The following is a 19466-nucleotide window of genomic DNA, read 5'->3' as shown; positions in this document are numbered from 1 at the left end:
GGACACAGTGGTAGTAAGTAGTGTTTGAACTTGCGATTTTATGGGTACCCACTAGGCTGCTAGCCCCCAATGTCTGTAGTTCCCTCTGCTTTTGCCTCATTCCTTTCCTGATAAACATATTATTACAGCAAATTCCACTGTAACCATGTTTGTTGTTGTCAGAAGGTCAGCACGTTTGGACTCTGGCCCTAGTAGATGTACTGCTTAACATTGACACTGCTGACTTATGGAAGTATGAGAACATATTTCCAAACCAAACCTAAACCCTAAATGAACATGAGCATTTAGGCTGATGAAAGACATTATTCATTGAAAGACCAACATGTAATTGCTAAAGAGGAATTCCTAGTTTATTCTATGCATATAGGTTAGTGTCTATTTACAAGGTCATAGGAAGCCTTCATGTTGACTGTCACAACAACTCTACAATCCCATGAATTCCAGTACGTAAAACTGATGTGAATGTTTTGCTATTTTCCACAGCCCTGCAGATAATAGATTTATTACAGCCTGAAATGAGCAATGCCATTCGAGCAGGTGTCATCTTCTCCTGGCTGTCTGATGAGTGCTGCCACGTAGGGATTTGATTCCCTTGTCATTTTCATTTGCTTTGGTATTGTGTACTCTGGTGTTGTTTCCTCATCCAATTCAAACACATGATCCCCTTAAATCACAACAAAGACTGTAATATTGGTGAGCTTTCAAAGTTCTGCAGGACATTTTCAAGGAAGCCAACTGCTTGATGAAGAAGGATCGTTTGATCCAACAACAGGGCTTTGAAAGACTAAAAGATTTAGAATTTTAACCATACAAGCGTGAATTTACCAGTTGCAGTAACTGAGAAGTCAGGAGTTAATTGTATTGAACACAGAACTCAACTCAACATCTGCATGCACGGTAGTATTCATTACAATTCATCCAGAACGAACAACATACTTCACGTTCTCATGCTACAAAAATACTAAATATTTTTCTTGCATTTTGCTTTCTTGAAAATGGCTAAAATAATAGGTGCTTTAGACTGGTACTGTATATAAAAAAAAGTGCTGTTGCTTTAACGCTGTCACCATGATGTAACCACGAGAGGAAATCTTCTTACATGAGAGGATCTGCATTTGTTTACCTGTTACATCATTCAGAAAGAAAAAAACAAAACACTGAAGACCTTCAACGGCTATCAATCAGAACAGTTCCCTCTACCTACCCTATTCATGTACACTGTAAACTTTAATGAAGTTTTTTTCTCTCCGTCCTCCTTGGCGCTCTTCGTGTCCTCAGAGCTCAGTTAATAATCTCTGACAGAACGCATCCCAGCATGCTCTCCTCTGGTCGTGAGCTCAGGGCATGAGTGCGGCAGGCGGGGAGGTGAGGTGTTCACATACTTGCACAGGTGACATTTTAACACAGTGCTTCTGTAATTGCGTAGAGATACGGTAGCGTGGAGAACATGGGATGAATGACAGAAAGAGGCAGCAGACCTTCCAAATTTGATGCGCTTTAAGACAAGTTATAATTAGTAGCAGTGACAAGACCATGATCCCAGAACATTTCACAGAACATTTAATTACTGTAGAGCATCTGCATTTTTTAAAAATTTAAGATAATTTGCCTCAAAGGACCAAAAACATCACTGGATGTTTTTTGTTTCTTTACTTTTGGATTTTATAAATATATTTTTTTGTATAACTTCACTTTAAGGCAAAGAGCAAAAGGTGAAAGTGAAGAGATTGTCATTGTGAAACACTGCAACAGCACACTGTGCCAAAACGAAATGTGTCCTCTGCTTTTAACCATCACCCTTGGTGAGCAGAGTGCAGCCATGAAAGGCACCCGGTGGGGCGGTGGGCACGGCACAAACACTGCTGGGGAAAGAACACACCTTGCTCAGCGGCAGTGGGCAGTGGAACCTTCCAAATTTTGAGTCTGTTTCCTTACCCGCCGAGCCATCCACTGGCAAACAGGCATTTCAAGGAAGTTTTGTGTTTAACGTGTTTCAGTTACATGACAGCGCCTCATTATAAATGGCCGCATCTGGAGAGCCTTTTAATTTGAATAATATGTTTTTTTTCTATTAAAATGAGAAATTACTACCTTTTCCCAAGTTGGTTTTACCTAGTTTTAGATGCATTCATGATTGAATTTTTGGCAAATACATTTGTTTAATGCATCTCTTTGTTTAGCTAACCATTAATTGTTGCCAATGTCATTTTAATGTGTTTAGCACGTAGTTTAAAATGAAAAACCTTTTACGCTGTTCAGCTCCACATTAGACGGACAGACAGGCAATTAATTTTACTATCCCTTTTTCTGACAAAAAAAGTTTCTGTCTTCTAGAGGTGCTCACAAAGACTAAAGAACAGGGACCCACACACCCTTTACAAAAAGTCATTGTGAATCTCTTCACATACTCTCTCTGTATGCTTTTGTCATAGCTAAATACCAAAACACAGTGGCATAATGTTTCTCGTAACAGGCGTTTTTCACACCCTATCTCCATTTCCATCTGTCCCATACTCTCCAGTCATGCTTGTCAAACACACCGGCTCTCTGCCTGCCACCTTTCTCTCAGTGTGTCTAATTGTTACTTCTGCTTCTGGGCCCCCGTGGATGAGACTCCCAGTCTAAATCGTGGAGATGTGATCTGAGAGATAAGGCTGAGAGGCGTGTGCATGTGTGTGTTGTGTTCTTGTCCACACAGACATGAGAATGGATGCATGTGTGTGTGTGTGTGTTTATGAGGAAGATGAGAGACACTCACCTGTCCTGGCCTGATGCTCTCACAGACAATTATGTCCTCGTCCGTGGGAATCTCAGGTGGGTTGTCGTTCTTGTCCAACACCTGAACCGTGACCGGAACATGACTCAAGAATGATGGGTTATCTATGACACAGACACGAAAACACACAGGAAGAAATTGGCTATTAAATCACAAATGTTGCCAAGAATAGTGTAAACTTATTTCATTTTTAAAAAAAAAATCATGTTAATGGCAATTAGTACAGAATTTATCGATTGTGCACATCTCACATACAACATTCATCCACATTCTCAGGAGTGGAGTTCTCATAAATGTTCTAATAATAATGGGGACAATGCATTCACATCCCATTAAAAATGGGTCCTTGAGACCTACAATGTTTTTCCATGCTGAGCCCATTTATAGGGCCATGTTGCATTTATGAAGCAGTTCCTTGGTTTCAGAGAGAGAAAAAAAATAAATCTTTTCTCTGCCCTCTTACAGAAAAGGAACAAGGAACAAACAAAACACATTTAATGAAACAGGCCATGTCTAATGGAGCGAGTTCGGTTCAGTGAAACTGTTTCGTTTATTTTTTTAAAGCACAGAAGAAGAGAGGAAAAAGATGCTGAAATAAGTGTGAACACATCTGCAGCATTTTTGTCAATAATCTTTCCAAGAAAAGCCTAGTTACCTCAGGAGACTGCGGAAATGAATATTCTATCATTTCTCTCACCAGCAGGGGTGAGAGAGAGGGAGTGATATGGTAGCATCTGCATATCGCTCTCTTGTCTGGTGATGTGGGATCCAAGCTAATTCTCATTACAAATGAGCAGAAAGGAATTCTCCAAGATCAACCAGCCAGATTTCACTTGGTTCACTTCAGCCGTGCGACAGCTCGATACCATTGTAAATAGTTGCATTGACTTAATTTTTTTTAGTTTGCTGCAAGCAATAAATGATCAGAAAGACCATTTAGTGAAGTTGCCACGCAGTAGTTATTCAGTATTCAATGTTGATTTCTTACATGCCATTTTGTATTAGATGGTTCTTAATGCAGTTCTTTATTACAGGGTATAATTGGCCTGGCAACATTAAGGATGTCTGGTACTGTTAGTAAATGATTTTGATGTGTTAATTAATTAGTTTTACCAATAAGCATTAAAATTAAACAAGCTACCAACAAGCTACTTGCTGTTTAAGAATCAATATATCGTTTAAGTGTACTATGGCTGAAAAGTCTATGGCATTCAAAAAATTTTAAATAACATCAGCAGATTTTCCGGTATTGTCAGTACTGTAAATAACTATGGTTAATGGATGGAATTTTAGCATAAATGCTGAGAGGCTTATTCTCAGTAACAATTGATCTTGAGTTCCAGTGAAATGCTGTGTTCACAAATCCAAGTGTGTCCCTTTGAAAGGTTCATTGATTATTAAAAAAATATATATATATATATTGCAATAATCTGTGTATAGCATAACCATGCCCAAATTGTCATTGTGTCTCAATAAAAAAATACAAATAATTAGGTTCATTTTGTGTCTGCTGGTTGAAACAGGCTTAGCCATTTAACACTTCTGCCTTCACCTGACTCCGAACAGATCCCCACCACATTGCCAATTTTGGGCCTATTGATCAGATTGGCCATTTAGAGCCACCTAGATATGTTCAAGTTTGAGCTCAATTCTTGTACCTGCAGTGCAGCTGTGGGACTCAACAGCAGAGTAGTAAATGTATTGACATGAATGGATGATTATCACAGTTAGAGGAGATGTCAGATAACACCAGTAACCCCACATGACTCTCTACTACAGATTCCTGTGGGTCTCTGGCTAGCAGGAGATGGGGCAGTCCAGATGTTTCCTCATTTAGCCATGGACCAAGTTTTATCCTTTTTAATTCACAGCAGATCTGAAATGATCTGTTGTCTTGCTATTGGGTCAACAAAAATGCCCTATACCATATTCTGCCACTGAAACCAGTTTAACTCCCCCTGGACCACCCATACATCACTGTATTGGTAGTTAGAATACTAATGATTGGCATGAAGCTTAAAATGCCACAAATCAACAATTTTGCACATGTGGTGTCATGAGCTACTTCTACTGGGAGCTGAACCCTGGGTCACATTCAGAGTCAGACGCTCAGTTCGCTTGGCTGACTAATATTTAATTAATGTTGTCCCATAAAACGTGTGGTTAATCAATAATATCTAATTACTAAAGAGGAAACGTAGCCAAATATGTAGTCATGAAGGAGAGGGGATTTACTGTGTGGTGCATGAATATTTTTCTATGGCAGTGCTGTGCAGAGCAACGGGTGGTCATGGTGGCGGGGTCGCAATAAATTGTTCTTTCACTCTGTAAAGTAACATGCATCCAACCAACGCAAAGTGTTTATTTTACCATTAGATAATATTCTAGGCATTTTTTCCCCCAGTGCTAAATCAGAGTTCACATTAAGTATGTCTTCTGGTTTTGTTGAAATGAAGGATAGAAACAAGAAAGGACTGCTGGCTCATTATCTCGGACAGGAAGTACTAACTACCCACCCAGACCTTTCTTGTTTATTATTGCCAAAACCCAGGAGGTGAACTTTTAATAATGTTTTCCTAAGCAAGGTTTTAAAAAGGCAGTAGCCAATATGGGGAGAAAGCTCACGGGGGGTCTGCTGTTCTTATTTCAAGACAACGCCCATTGCAAGAACAACAGGCACATTGTCAGCTAGCGAGTGCAATATTAGTGAACGGCGGTCTTATTGAACTCTGGTGAATAATGGCCTTGTGTCACTGACTGAAACAGGAAGTATTTGTTACTTGGTTTAGGAAGAGTCAATTTATGCAAATACTATGAATCAGATGTTCGCAAAAGATGTTCCAGGTTTAAACCCCACTTACTTCTATTGTGCCCTGGGCAATATACTTAACCCTGAGTGTCTCCAGTGAGACTGTCCCTGTAACTACTGACAGTAGAACTGACTTTTTCCATTTTATGTCTGCTGGTGTAATAGGCCTAGCCAGCCATGTCACACTTCTGCCTTCACCAGACTCCGATCAGATACTCACCACCTTGCCAATTTTGTGTCTATTGATCTGATTGGCCATTTAGAGCCCCCTAGGTATTTTAGTTTGAGTTAAATTCTTGTGCCTCCAGTGCAACCGTGGGACTCAACATCAGAGTGGTTAATGTATTGACATGAATGGATGATTATCACAGTTACAGGAGATATCAGATGACACCAGTAACCCCCCAAAAGTTACAGGACTGTCCTTGTAACTACTGATTGTAAATCGCTCTGGATAAGGGGTTCAGATAAATGCCCACAAATTGCAATTTTGCGATTTACCTTGCAATTTTGTACAATCTCTGCATTTTCTGTAATTGATCTAATTAAACCACCATGTAACACAGTCCCACAAAGACCATGTAAATGGTATGTTAGCAAAATGCAGAACTTTTCAGCTTTTTGTAACTCACATGTTTTATTTCTGTTTATATTTATATGCATTTTCTCAGTAATCCTAAATGGCACTGAATGGCCCTTGTTTTTAAGGAAGGTGTATTACTGGCTCAAACTCCTAGCCAGTGATTCACTCTTTTTCTTTATTTGTGTTGACTGGCAGAGAAAGACTTTCTTGCTGCCACTGCGTAGATTTGGGAGTCTGAGAATGCACTTTTTCTTATTTTTTATTTATAATAAACTATAAAAAATATATATTGAATGCTTCTCAAATTGATAATGCCAGCAGTGCTTCTCCACTGTTTATTTATGATACGGAACCAACATTTTGAGATTGACACAAATACTGATGGCCTGGTGTCTGGGTAACATAATGTTCGCCCCTTTCTGATTGTTGGGTGGCATCTGGAAAACATCTGGAGAAGAAAAGGTAAGTACTACTATCAGTCCTGTTTCATGCCAACAGTAAGGCATCTTGAGACCATAATTGTGTGGGGCTGGTGAGCAGTGGGCAGCCATGACAGGCACCCGGTGTGCAGTGTGTGGGGTACTTTGCTCACTGGCACCTCAGTGGCACCTTGGTGGATCGGGATTTGAACCGGCAACCTTCTGATTATGGTGCCGCTTCATTAACTGCTAGACCACCACTACCCCAGGCAACCACTGCCCCTTGTCATCAATCAACAGGCAAAAACCCCAAAATTCTCATAAATTCTAAGCACTGATTATGAAGGAATGGGTTGCCACCAGTCAGAATTTGGCCCAGAAGTTGATTGACAGCATGCCAGGGCAAACTGCAGAGGTCTTGAAAAAAGGGCCAACATGGCAAACATTTGGCCTTAACTTGATGTAATCTTGAGATCTAAAAAGCAGCAAAGCAGCAAACTATTTGTGTCATTCTCACAACTTTCCACCATGACTGTATACAGGAACATGATAGGCAGATTGCGCAGATCAGGCTTTCTCCAGGACAAATGCTACACTGAAGTATATTCTCCAACTTCTCATAATATTGATCATCTGCCCAATCCTGGACAATAGTATAGTTTTCCAGACCCCCAGACATCACCTCTACAACGTACAAATGCAACCTTTTGTTTCTCTTTGCAAGGATGCTCCACACCATGCAGTCCATCATTTTTTTACACCACCGAAGCGGCCCGTAAATTTGTTGTCCTGAAAGCCCTCCAGGAGGCCAGGTCCGTGCCTGTCCACCCATCTCTGATGCTGATTTGCTGTGCAGCGTGTCTGTAATTCGGCCCTGCACGCGTCGTTAAGTGCAGACACTTCCACAAAATCCTGCACGCTGCTGCCGACACCCATTTTTCAAACTAATGGCTCATGAGTGGACGACAGTCTCTGTAAGCATCTCCCTCCATCTTCCTCTCCATCTCCCTCTGAAGGATCTCAGCTGGACCGTAACAACCATTAGCGTTTATGAGTAACATATGCAGCGCATGGGTCTGTGTGAACTCCTGCTTTCACCCTTATATTTTCACCCTCTCGTATCTGGTCACACACAACCCTAAAAGTTACACTGCAGATAGCGTCTCTAATGTGGCATGCTAAATAATACCATTCTGCCTCCTCAACTGCGATAAGACTAATGAAGCAGAAGGAGTCACCATTTTCACAAATTCACCAGCAAGAGGGAGCACTGGGACGCCATTCACAGGAACTGGAGTGAAAACAACAGTGGATCCTTCACCAGCAGTGGACTAGCTACAGAAACAGTGATGGTTTTTATTGATCTGTTTAGCCAAAGGCTGTGCAATTTTAATCTCAAGTTTGTCTTTTTGTTCAGACATGATCATGTAAGCCATTCACTTGTCCAAATAAACTACAGTGCATATGGAAAGTATTCACAATGCAGCACTTTTTCCAAATATTGTTACGTACCATTCCAAAATGGATTTTTCCTCAGAATTCTACACACAAAATGAAAAAGGTTTACTTGAGGTTTTGGCATATTTATAAAACTGAGTAATCACATGTACATAAGTATTCACAGCCTTTGCTCAATACCTGATGCCCATTTGGGAGCAATTACAGCCTCAAGTATTTTTGAATATGATGCCACAAGCTTGGCAGACCTATCCTTGGCCAGTTTTGCTCATTCCTCTTTGCTGTACCTCTCAAGCTCAATCGGGTTGGGAGGGAAGCATCGGTGCACAGCCATTTTAAGATCTCACCAGAGATGTTCAATTGGATTGAAGTCTGGGATCTGGCCGGGATACTAAAGGACATTCACAAAATGTTCTGAAGCCACTCCTTTGACATCTTGGCTGTGTGATTAGAGTTGTTGTCCTGGTGAGTTCAAGAGCGTCCTGGTGGTTGGGAACTTCTTCCACTTATGGATTTACATGTGCATTTTTAAATTTCTTTTATTAATTAGCAAAAAACCACAAGTAAACTTTTTTCATGTTGTCATTATGAGGTGTTATTTGTAGAATTCTGAGGGAAATTAATTGAATCTATTTTTGAATGTGGAAAAAGTGATACTTTCCGGATGAACTGTAATTAATAATAAAATATTTGTCAGCGGTTGTTGGACTGAGCTAGTACTCACTCATTATTTACTGATGCCTTGTTTAAACTAAAGAAACTACTGGTGTCATGAGCACATAGTGAAATTGATTTCCAATACAAATGTAAGTAATTTCATAATGCATCATTACAAGTACAACACAGCAAGCAGAAAGCCCTTCTACTGAAATACGGTAACTACATGTTACCAATGCACAGCTGCATGGAATTAATGACAAGAAATATCAATATATCTGATTAGTTCAGTTCAGAACATTTGGAGTCCAGTCTGATTCCAAACAAGGACAAAGAAACAAAAAAAGTTATTTTCACAAACGCTTCAGCACCCTTTTATGATCTGAGACACACAGCAGAAATGATAAATCATAATACCGGCAATTAACTTTTGTTACTTGAGCTTACACACACACACACACACACACACACACACACTCACACACACACACACACTTGATGACAAAAAAGCCCTCTGTGTGTACCTACCAACCTCTGATGCGGAGACAGAGAGGTTATGCCAGGGGGTCTTCTCCCGATCCAGCACTTGCGTGGTCCGGATCATGCCGCTGTCCGCCTCAATGCTGAAATACGAGTCTTCGTTCCTCCGGTCGATGAAATACCTATTTTTGGAAATGGGAAAGGGTGCAATTAATATTGCACAAGTGTGACTTTGGCTGCTGCTTATGGAGGGGAAAATGAGAGAGGAGAGGATAGAAAGACGCAGAGACAGAAACTTCAAGTCCTGACACTCTCCATCCCATGGGAGTCCCATCTGTCCTGCCTCTCTTTCACTCTGTGTGAGTGAGCGAGTGCACGTCTGTGTGTTGTTGAAAGACAGACAGAGAGCCCACGAGAGAATCTCCTCAGCGACAGACAACAGGACTTTTTCTTTTGTTTGAAGAACTTCTCAAAATACTGTACCCACTGTGAAATTTTTAATACATCCCTGGCGCCTCTGTAATGCCTCATATAGAATTACACACATTTAGGAGGTCTACATTGGAAGGTGAAAGCTCCATTGGCTATTTTATGTGAAACGGTTCAACCGAAAAGCAGGATTTAGAATTAATGTTGAAACATGCCAAATTTTTTTTTTATAAAATATGATTTTATTATTTGCAGTGTCGTGGATTATCCTCACTTTGTACTTTGTCTTGTTTTGTACTGTTATACCACAACCAGGTTTTTCAACCCTGACTTTATAAGTCCGAGTTCATAATAAAACAATAAAAAAGTGGCTGAACTATGTCCATCTTCTTATGAAGTGAAAGTGAAGAGATTGTCATTGTGAGACACTGCAGCACAGCACACAGTGACACAACAAAATGTGCCCTCTGCTTATAACCATCACCCTTGTTGAGCAGTGGGCCGCCATGACAGGCACCCAGGGAGCAGTGTGTGGGGATGGTGCTTTTGCCCACCTTGGCGGATCGGGATTCGAACCGGCAACGTTCTGATTACGGGGCCACTTCCTTAACCGCTTGGCCACCACTGCCCCTTATGTAAATTATGATCCTGAAGAAGACCTTTCCAATGTACAAAATTAGATTTTAATGTCTTCATTAATATCTCAGTCAACCAAGATACAAGTGTCTGAAATGAGGACATCTTCTCTGGACAGGATTATGGGAGACATCATCACTGTTTGGAACATTCCTGCAACAGTCTGCATTTTCTGGTTTCCCTCAAGAGAAAGCCAAATACTGGCAAGCTTATCATAAATCACTCAATTAAAATATGATCCAGAATCATTTTTACTGGAGGGTTTAGTCTGTTTCAATATTTATTGTTGCATTAAAACAGTAAAATAACCCTGCTGATCAGATGATAAAAGCCTTCTGCCTCAGCCTGCATGCTGTTTTGTTGCTCATAATTTCTTTACAGCAAAATACACACTTGGATAATTAAACCCAAAAGCACTTGCTTCAAAATAGTTGCAAGCACAGATTTTATGTAACCTTGGATGTTGTATTTATGACTGGCACGTAAGACTTCCAATTAATCACCTTCTATATGATGTGCTGCAACACCACAACATGACAGTTCTAAACCAAATCAAATAGATCAACCAAGTTTAATGGCAAATAGTGGTGCAAACAAAAGTATAAAAGGAGAAAATATACAGGCATATTTTAGCCTGCCTTCTGTAAGATCATTTATTATTGGGAAAGACAATCGTAATTTAATGCAGGTAGTAACATACAACCTCACTTTTAAAAACTTCAGCAGAAATGTATACACAGTTTTTTTTCTTTAAGATTCTTATTGTTAATATGTTCAATGTATTTCTCTCTAAACCTTTGACATTTGATATTCTTCTTGCTGCGTTATTTTACTTGTTGTCATTTGTAATTTGTGCAGTGAAAGCTTACTTTTTACTTCTTACCAACTAATTAATAATTCTATTGTCACTGGAACCCCCATGATGGTTAAAAAGGTTTGTGTATCACACCAGGAAACATAGCATTAAAAAAAGGATAATAATAAAGCTTTTGCCTATTCAAGTGAGGGACATGAATAAAGATGTTTGTCTGAACAATGTTAAATTCTGTGTCTATTACAAGCGGGGAGAATAAAGAAAGATATAACAACCAGGAAAACTTCAAAGCCAAACAAGTTAACATTGTGCTCTGAAGTCCATTCTGGTCCCGGGACATCCAACTAACATCCCTCCAACAGGATCCGTGTCCTCAACTCAGTTAAAACACCATAACAACATAATATGCTCCAATCAAAACTGGTTCCAGCCTCTCACCATTATCCAATGGCTTTTAACTGGTGGGTCTGAAGTGTGAAGTTTCCTACTGTGTGTATGTGTTGCGACATGGTACTCTGACTTTAACAAGCCAATAATGGATATTTGTTTAAAATAACCCCTGTTCTCCTTTGCTTTTAAATGTGTCACGTAACCCCATTTTTATGTCTGTCACCCTTTATCTACAGACAGAAGGAGACAGCTTCCTGTGCGGGTGTGTAGAGGTAAATGTCAGTCTTCTGACCCGACGTGATAATGTGATTATGTCACTGGTGACAGCCCATCATTCGAGGTGTCACTACAGCTCCCGGCTGGGTAACATTAAGAGATTATAAATGTCACCAGTACGCCACCTCGGCCACTGAGCTAACAAGGCCATGCTGCCTCCGGTCCTACTAAACCTCACAGGTCAATGATGGCTAATGGCTGTGGCTGCTTCACCCAGTACAGCTTTGGAACACCCCAAAAAATTCAACACATCTTCTTCAACATGATCTGATGATTAGATGATCAGATCAACCAAATCTCACAAAACAAGGAAAGGTCATAGAACCACCAATTCCCTCATATTTCATCATGCTTTGACTGTTGAGCCCTAACTGAGTTAAAGTGTTATTATTGTAATACATCAATATCTCACACACAAACACACACACACAGACCAGAATTTGGACAGGACGGTAACCCAACTGAAATGAAATCTAAGTCAGTAAAGGATAAAAGCAATCGCACAGCGACAAAGTTCAAAAAACAGACCTCGACATACTAAGAACGTGAAAAAAAAAAGAAAAAAGTTAAAACAGTAAAGCCATGCTGAGACTATAAACAGAGCATGTTGAGCACAACACAGCAGCAGCTAGACCCTTAAAAGACTGCTCTGGTCTAATAAAAGTGATTGAAGGAAAGGATGCAAGGGTTTAACACACACACACACACACAAACACACACACTCTGGCGTCCCATTACTGAGCACCTGAGATTGATTAGCACAGGGCTGCTGGGGGAATGCTCAAGTCGATGGTTGGAGCAACACGCTTATATCAGTACGTAGTCAGAAAGTAAAACTTTCAGTCTTCGAAAAAAAAGAGAAAAAACTGCTCATTAGTGAAGCAGCAGAAAGGACTACTTTCTGACTCATCCAACATAACAAGAATGTCTCTAACTATATCTGTCTGTGTTTTTTTTTTTATAGCATAGTGACGTGAGACATACATGATGTATGGATTTTTCTTTGCAGGGAAAGGATCAGTATTAATTAATTTCGGTGGTGGGTGTGACGACTATAATTTAATACTTTTTATTGATACAGGTTGGACTGAGCTTTAGAAATACTGTCGGTCTACTTCTTGGAAATTGCCACCATACCAAAAACTCAAAGTTTCAGAATCAATTCCTTGAGAAGGACACTTAAACTCAAATATTTCTGTGCAGATAAAGATAATAAGCCATGTCAGCAAAATGCAAAGTAATGCAATGTAATTACGGGTCACGAACATCCAAATGCTACTTCTCAGTGAATCTGGCAAATCTGTTCCTCTGTTACTTCTCATGTAAAACTGAATAAAACTTTTTGGTTCAATGTGCAACAACATCTGCTTCTTTATATGCTTCACTGTCAGGGTTGCTGTTCCCTCTCCTGGCCACCAGGGCGTGGAGAGGAGTACTGGACACCACTCCCGAGGAAGCGCACAGTAGAAAAGGGGGAGATCGAGAACAAGTAGTTCTCGCACATGCATTCGTTGAAACTTCTCATGTCTGTTTGACTGACCACGCCTCAAGCCGACCATCTTTGCCCCGACCACGCCTTTTTGTATTGCCCTCTTGTCACTTGTTTGCCATCGATGATACTGACCCATTTTTCATTTACATTTACATTTACAGCATTTATCAGACGCCCTTATCCAGAGCAACTTACAATCAGTAGTTACAGGGACAGTCTTAAGGTTAAGTGTCTTGATCAGGGACACAATGGTAGTAAGAGGGATTTGAACCTGGGTCTCCTGGTTCGCAGACGAGTGTCTTAACCACTAGGCTACTACCACCATTTTTCACCCCACAACCAAGATTCCAGCCCAGGCTCTGACATTGTATCCAATCCCGGTCACATCCAAGCCTTCCAAACTGACCACAAGTTCTGCCAGCTGCTAATGCGTCCTATGCCCACAAAGGTGATACCCACGATCAGCGTCCCCAGCTTACTCATTTGTGTCACTGCACCTGTTTCCTCACATGATATAAGGACTTCCCTCCTCACTGTCCTTTGTTTGGCATTGCACTGCTGATCCCGTTTTGCCTCTACAGCTGTACAGCCTAAGAGCCTAACATCTCTTCAAGTCTGAGCTTCGGTCTAGTCTACTTCTTGGTTTTCAACTGTACTAAGCGTTCTTGTCTAATAATGTCATCTCCTCCAGTCAGGTCTGTTTCCCCAGTTTGTCCTTGCCATTCTCTTGGTATGTATCCTTAATCCCTTGGTTTTCCCGCACTACTAAAAGGGTGGTTACTCAACAAATTCCACTGTAAAGTTTACAGTTTACTCAACAGTAAATTTACTAACCATTTTCTTAAAATGGGTTTATAGAAAGTGGTGGAGAAACTGAAACTAAATAGAAGCGGCACACCATACTACTAATGATTCCCAAATCTTTTTTCTTTTTCACCTAGATCGGCTTACTCTATAAAGAGCCGGCGGCCATCTTGATTCCTCGCCCGCTTATCATAGAGAATTTATTCCTTTGTTGCTCCTTGCTATTTTCTGACAGATACTGCCTCACATAGTTTTTCCCATGTCTATGCTCCTGGATTGGCCTCATCTGCCTGGTGTCCTGATGATTCCAACTTTTATATTGCCTCTTGATGCCACCACAATCCTCTTGTCCTCCGGTCCATGCCAATTCCGATCCTTGCCCGAAGACCACGCTCTCGCCATCCTCTTTCCCTTACCCCCAAGCCACAGTAAAGACTGTGTCCATTACTACACACTGTGCTTCTGCATCCCCATGCCGCCTGTTACTCACTAGCCCTGCTAGTCTCCCAGTCCTCCCTCATCAATCCAAGTGCCCATGCACCTTTTTCCTCCAGCCTCTCCTATATCTGTGAATGTGCCCCCCAACCTCCCCATTAATAGTAGTGTGCTATATTGTTCTGTTCATGATAATCGTTGGATAATTTTGGATTCAGGGGATAAAATGAATATTGGCATTTTATGAAATGTAATAATGTAGTAATTATGCCAGTTTTCTATATATCTGTATATACATTTATATACAGAATTTATTCAAAAATTGTGTAATGTTCCATGATTATCAGATAAGATTAGTTGATATCAGCAAAACAATCTTTATAATAAATATTCCCAGATGTATATCACCCACCCCTAGCTGGGACCAAATTACAAGTAAAAAGGTTGTCTAGCTGGAGCTGTACAGTGATCTGATAATTTTGAAAGTAATGTATTTAAAACTTAGATGCCAAGCCAAGTCTTCATTATTTTCTCAGCCCACATTCTTTTCACCTCACTTGTCAATGGCAAAAACACCAGCACCCTCACTTTCTTTGGTTCTCTGCACTCTTCACAGTCAGCCAGTTACTGTACTGATTCCTTACTTTCAGTTCAGTTCATTTATGTTATTAAGCACTTGAATAACTGTAATTCATTGATTAGAACATTAAAGACACTGGTTACATTTATCTCACTGTATGTTACAGTTTTGGTGCTCACCTGATTGGACTGTTTTTGCTGTCTGGGTCATGAGCGGTGACAGACCCCACCTCCGTGCCAACGGGTGAGTTTTCATAGACGTCCAAAATGTAGTGGTCCATAGAGAAGACAGGGGGCTCGTCCACGTCGCCCACGGTGATCTTCAGGGTTGCTGTGTCTTTGTATGGTCCCAGGTGGGAGAACCGTGGGTCCAGGTGTGGGTTCACGGCTTCAATGTGCAGAGTGTAACTCTTCTTCTTCTCAAAATTAAGAGGCTGAAATAAAATAAAACAATATGTGCAATGTTAACATTCCTTTTTTATTTATATCAATTAGTTGACAACTGCTAACTGTGTGAGGTGGAGTGGCAGATGGCCAGCGGAATGGAACAAGGGCTGAAAAGAAGAAAGAAATGTGATTAGATGCCACAGAGCAAATAGGAGAACAAATGAACGAGTGGTAAAGAGCGACGAGTGAGTCAGAGTTCACTGGGCACTTAAACTGACTACAGCTAAAAAAGAATACAGCTTCGTCTCTCTCTCTCTATTAATGACTACTACTGTAATTTTTATTTCGACTTCTTTTTGACTTATATGTGAGTGATTTTACGCCCGCTCTGCGGTGTACATCAGTGAAACTCATCTCTCCTAACAGCTCTCAGTCTTAGGGAGGTCTGAAGGAAAGGCTAAAGCATTAATTAGTTATCGCGCAGCCAGATCTGACTCAACAGAGCCACTCTGGCCAATCTGTCGACAGGAACCATCTTTTCTTACAGGCCTAATGTGTGGGCTGATGGTGAAAAGTGGCTTGTCATTGCAAGATGTATAAAAGGGCCACGTCAGAATAACATTCCTAGCACATTTAGAATAAATTGGCTTTAATTATAAATGAATGACATATGCTTGCTTAATAAAAACGAGCGGTCAGTTGAGGATTGCGCAGTTATGCACTGCTTTTGTTAGCAAGAGCAGTATTGACATTTTGTATGAGGAAAGGGATCTGCTAATGCACAAAAGTAATGGTATTAAAGTACAATTTGCATTTTGTATGTTTAAAATTGGCTGTTGCAACTGTGAAAAGGCATTTCGGTGGATTTAATGAGCACTAAAACAGTTCACGCATTTCATAAATGGCTTTTGAATGACCAATCCATTATGGATCCCCTGGTGTGTTTCAGCTCTGGGTCTGCACAAGGATGGCTGCAGGGGGTGTAAGTATGTTTTGAACAGGCCGCACATACCCATCCTGCCAGTCAGTGTAAAGTGTTTAACACCCTACAAGAACATGGTGTTACCATGGAGCACTTTCACTCATCAGATGTCAGGCCTCTCACTCATCACTATTCTTAGCTGCTTAGTCCTGTTACTCAGGGTTCTTTCACACACTCACATCTACAGTCAATTTAGAGTCAATCTGGGTCAGAAGATCTGGAAACTAACCAACACACCAAAAACTCACTAACATGCTAACTGTACAAGGTCAAAGTGAAATTGAAGTGAGTGTCATTGTGAAACACAATGAAATGTGTCCTCTGTTTTAACCATCACCCTTGGTGAGCAGTGGGCAGCCATGACAGGTGCACGGGGAGCAGTGTGTGGGGACGGTGCTTTGTTCAGTGGCACCTTGGCGGATTGGGATTTGAACAGGCAACCTTTTGATTACGGGGCCGCTTCCTTAACCTCTAGGCAACCACTGCCTCAACTGGCCACCACTTCCCCAACTGGATTGAAACTCCACCATGGAGGTTTTCAGCGTGAGCAAAAAAATTATGGTTTAATGATATTGATCAATGGTGAGCAGTCAGAGCGCCGTTGATGTAGGATATCGATAATTCCAGAAAGCCTTTCAGGCAAAAACAATCATAACTTATGTGGTATGAAACTCCCTATTGACACAATTCTGTTGAATTCAATGCTTCTTACTTGGTAACTGCAGTCTTCTTTTAATTAATTTAACCTGAAAAAGAACTATTAATGTTCATGATTTTTACTAATAAATTAATTAAATATATTGATATCATCATGTTTCTTAATCTTTTGACTGGCTTATTGCTTAAATAAATCTTAATTTTACTAAATCAGAAAGCAACTTTTACATCTTGGGGAATATTTTCGATGTGCTACATGTACATTCTAACATAATATTCAAGTATCTTGAATAAGAGCTATTGGCATGTTCGGTTTTATAGCAGAAGACTGTAACTGAGATCAACTGAGTGTGAGTAAATGAGTTTGTTTCATAAAGCTGTATTACGGGAAATGAAAGAAAACAAGACAGTAGGGTCAAAATACTTTGTTTACAGTCTTGCATCCCAAATAGTAATAAAAATGCCATAATTTCTGCATTTGATTAAGATTTTAGGCCAGAAGGTATGGATTCTGGGCTATCTTAAAAGGCTATCTTATCTGGGCTATCTTACTTTCTTAAAGCGTGCTCATTTAGGAGCAATTTCAGGTTTCTGAAGCCTGATCATTTTGTTTTTGCCTTAAATGGTTTTCAGCTAATACTTGACCTTCTTGAGAGAGATGATTCCCTCTCTGGTGTCCCTGTCAGTGTGAATGGAGAATGTGGTTGCCCCCTCCGAGTTCATGATGCTGTATTTGATCTCAGCGTTGATACCCAGGTCTTCGTCAGTGGCTCGAATCTTCCCCACTGGCTTCCCTACTTGAGCCGACTCCGGCACGTACAGCTGGTAGTTTTCTGGATGAAAGAGATGGAAAAAAAGGAGGTTCACACTCACATCTAGACCATTCTATTATTCCATCAGTCATACCCTACAGGCTGTTATCACGAACCGTACAGATAACATGCTACAATCTATAGTTTTTTTTTAATAACAGTATTTAACGTATATGTGGACGACTTCACTGACATTGTTTTCACTGGAGGAATATAAATATCTCTGTCCTTCCTGTCGCAGGTGTAACAACCATTTAATTATTTCACATGAATGACACATCAATTAAAAATGGCCTAACAATGCAAGCGGACACCAAGCACTGCTGCTGTCACAGAGCGAGTCCAATTGTGTTAAAAATAAGGACGCGTCCTGTGCCTTTGTGTCATCTGAACAGCGCTATTATCATTGTATCTGTTTAAATGGACCGACCGAGCAGCAAAACGATCAGAATGCCCAGCTTGTAGGGGAGGGGGGTTACGGATTATTACCATGGACAATTAAAGAAGCAGAAAAGAAAGTAACATTTGCAAGCCATAATTGCAGAAGTTTCGTTTTAATTTCATTTTAATGGCGCGCATGCAGGCATCTGTTCAGAAACTGCTAATTAAGAGAAATTTATCAGAAGGGTAGAAATGCAAAACCATGAGTCACAGTGCAACAGACACATGAATACAGAAGAGGACATTATAATTTTTTATTTTGAGTGTCGAGGAAGAAAAATCATAGGTTTTTAAACTATTATAAACAGCTAATTGGTAGATTTATTGCTATAGGCGATGCTGTGAAGGAGAAGCGGTTGGATGAGACATTGTCTTTCCCCACCCCACAAACTGTCCAAATTGTGATATGTCCCTAAATTCAGTCTACATGACTTCAATATTCAAGATTCAAGATTGCTTTATTGTCAGTACAACAGTATACACAGTGCACCGTGTATTGAAATAATGTTTCACACAGACCCCCTAATACTGCAATCATAAAAGAAAAATATATATGTATAGACACACCAAACTAAACTATACTAACTAAAACTTAAGCTTAAATACTGTACAGGCTATCTCTATAGGAGAAAAACCTTTCTGCACTTTCAAAGAAGTCAGCATTCTGTAGAGTTCATACTCCACAGCTCTGTCTGACTTGGGGTTATTAGGGTTTGGTGTTGGGTTGATAAGTAACTGATAAGTGATGAGTCAGAAATAATGTTATTTTCTGAAATATTACTAATGAAGTGACATGAGAAATAAAGCAACAAGTTGCATTGATCACTGCACTGTCATTCCATGTTTGACACTCTCATGTCCTGTTGGTGACTTGACCACATAGTTAACATCCTGAATATCTGTTTGCTGCGAAATGCCATATGTGTAAATCTGGCATCTGATAAATGGGATTAATATGTTTTGTTATTATCCCATGTGTAATTATTATGATATGAAAATCAAGCATAATTAGTTACACAATGAACTTGAATCTTCATTTGTGCATTATGGAATACTGATGTTAATGTGTGTTGTGAAAGAATCTTGCCAATGCGTTCTTGTCAATGTATTATGGCTGCATGTAATGTATAGGGCAGAATCCAGTAAAGGG

General features: G+C 40.2%; 1 protein-coding gene across 7 annotated transcripts in view; it reads right to left on the bottom strand.

Annotated features, from left to right (window-relative positions):
- The window catches only part of LOC114767330 (cadherin-18-like), a 194266-nt gene that overhangs the window by 17225 nt on the left and 157575 nt on the right, over positions 1-19466 (bottom strand). For all 7 annotated transcript variants that reach the window (XM_028959042.1, XM_028959007.1, XM_028959032.1 and 4 more), the window contains 4 exons: positions 17709-17896; positions 15218-15471; positions 9231-9364; positions 2759-2880 (listed from right to left, as the gene is read on the bottom strand). In XM_028959042.1, coding sequence (XP_028814875.1) covers positions 2759-2880; positions 9231-9364; positions 15218-15471; positions 17709-17896 — 698 coding nt within the window. The remainder of the gene's footprint in view (positions 1-2758; positions 2881-9230; positions 9365-15217; positions 15472-17708; positions 17897-19466) is intronic.

Source organism: Denticeps clupeoides, chromosome 2 (genome assembly GCF_900700375.1).
Source record: "Denticeps clupeoides chromosome 2, fDenClu1.1, whole genome shotgun sequence".
Classification (NCBI taxonomy): Eukaryota; Metazoa; Chordata; class Actinopteri; order Clupeiformes; family Denticipitidae; genus Denticeps; species Denticeps clupeoides.
The sequence above is the reverse complement of the archived record's forward strand: the minus strand, read 5'-3'. Positions and strand labels throughout refer to the sequence as shown.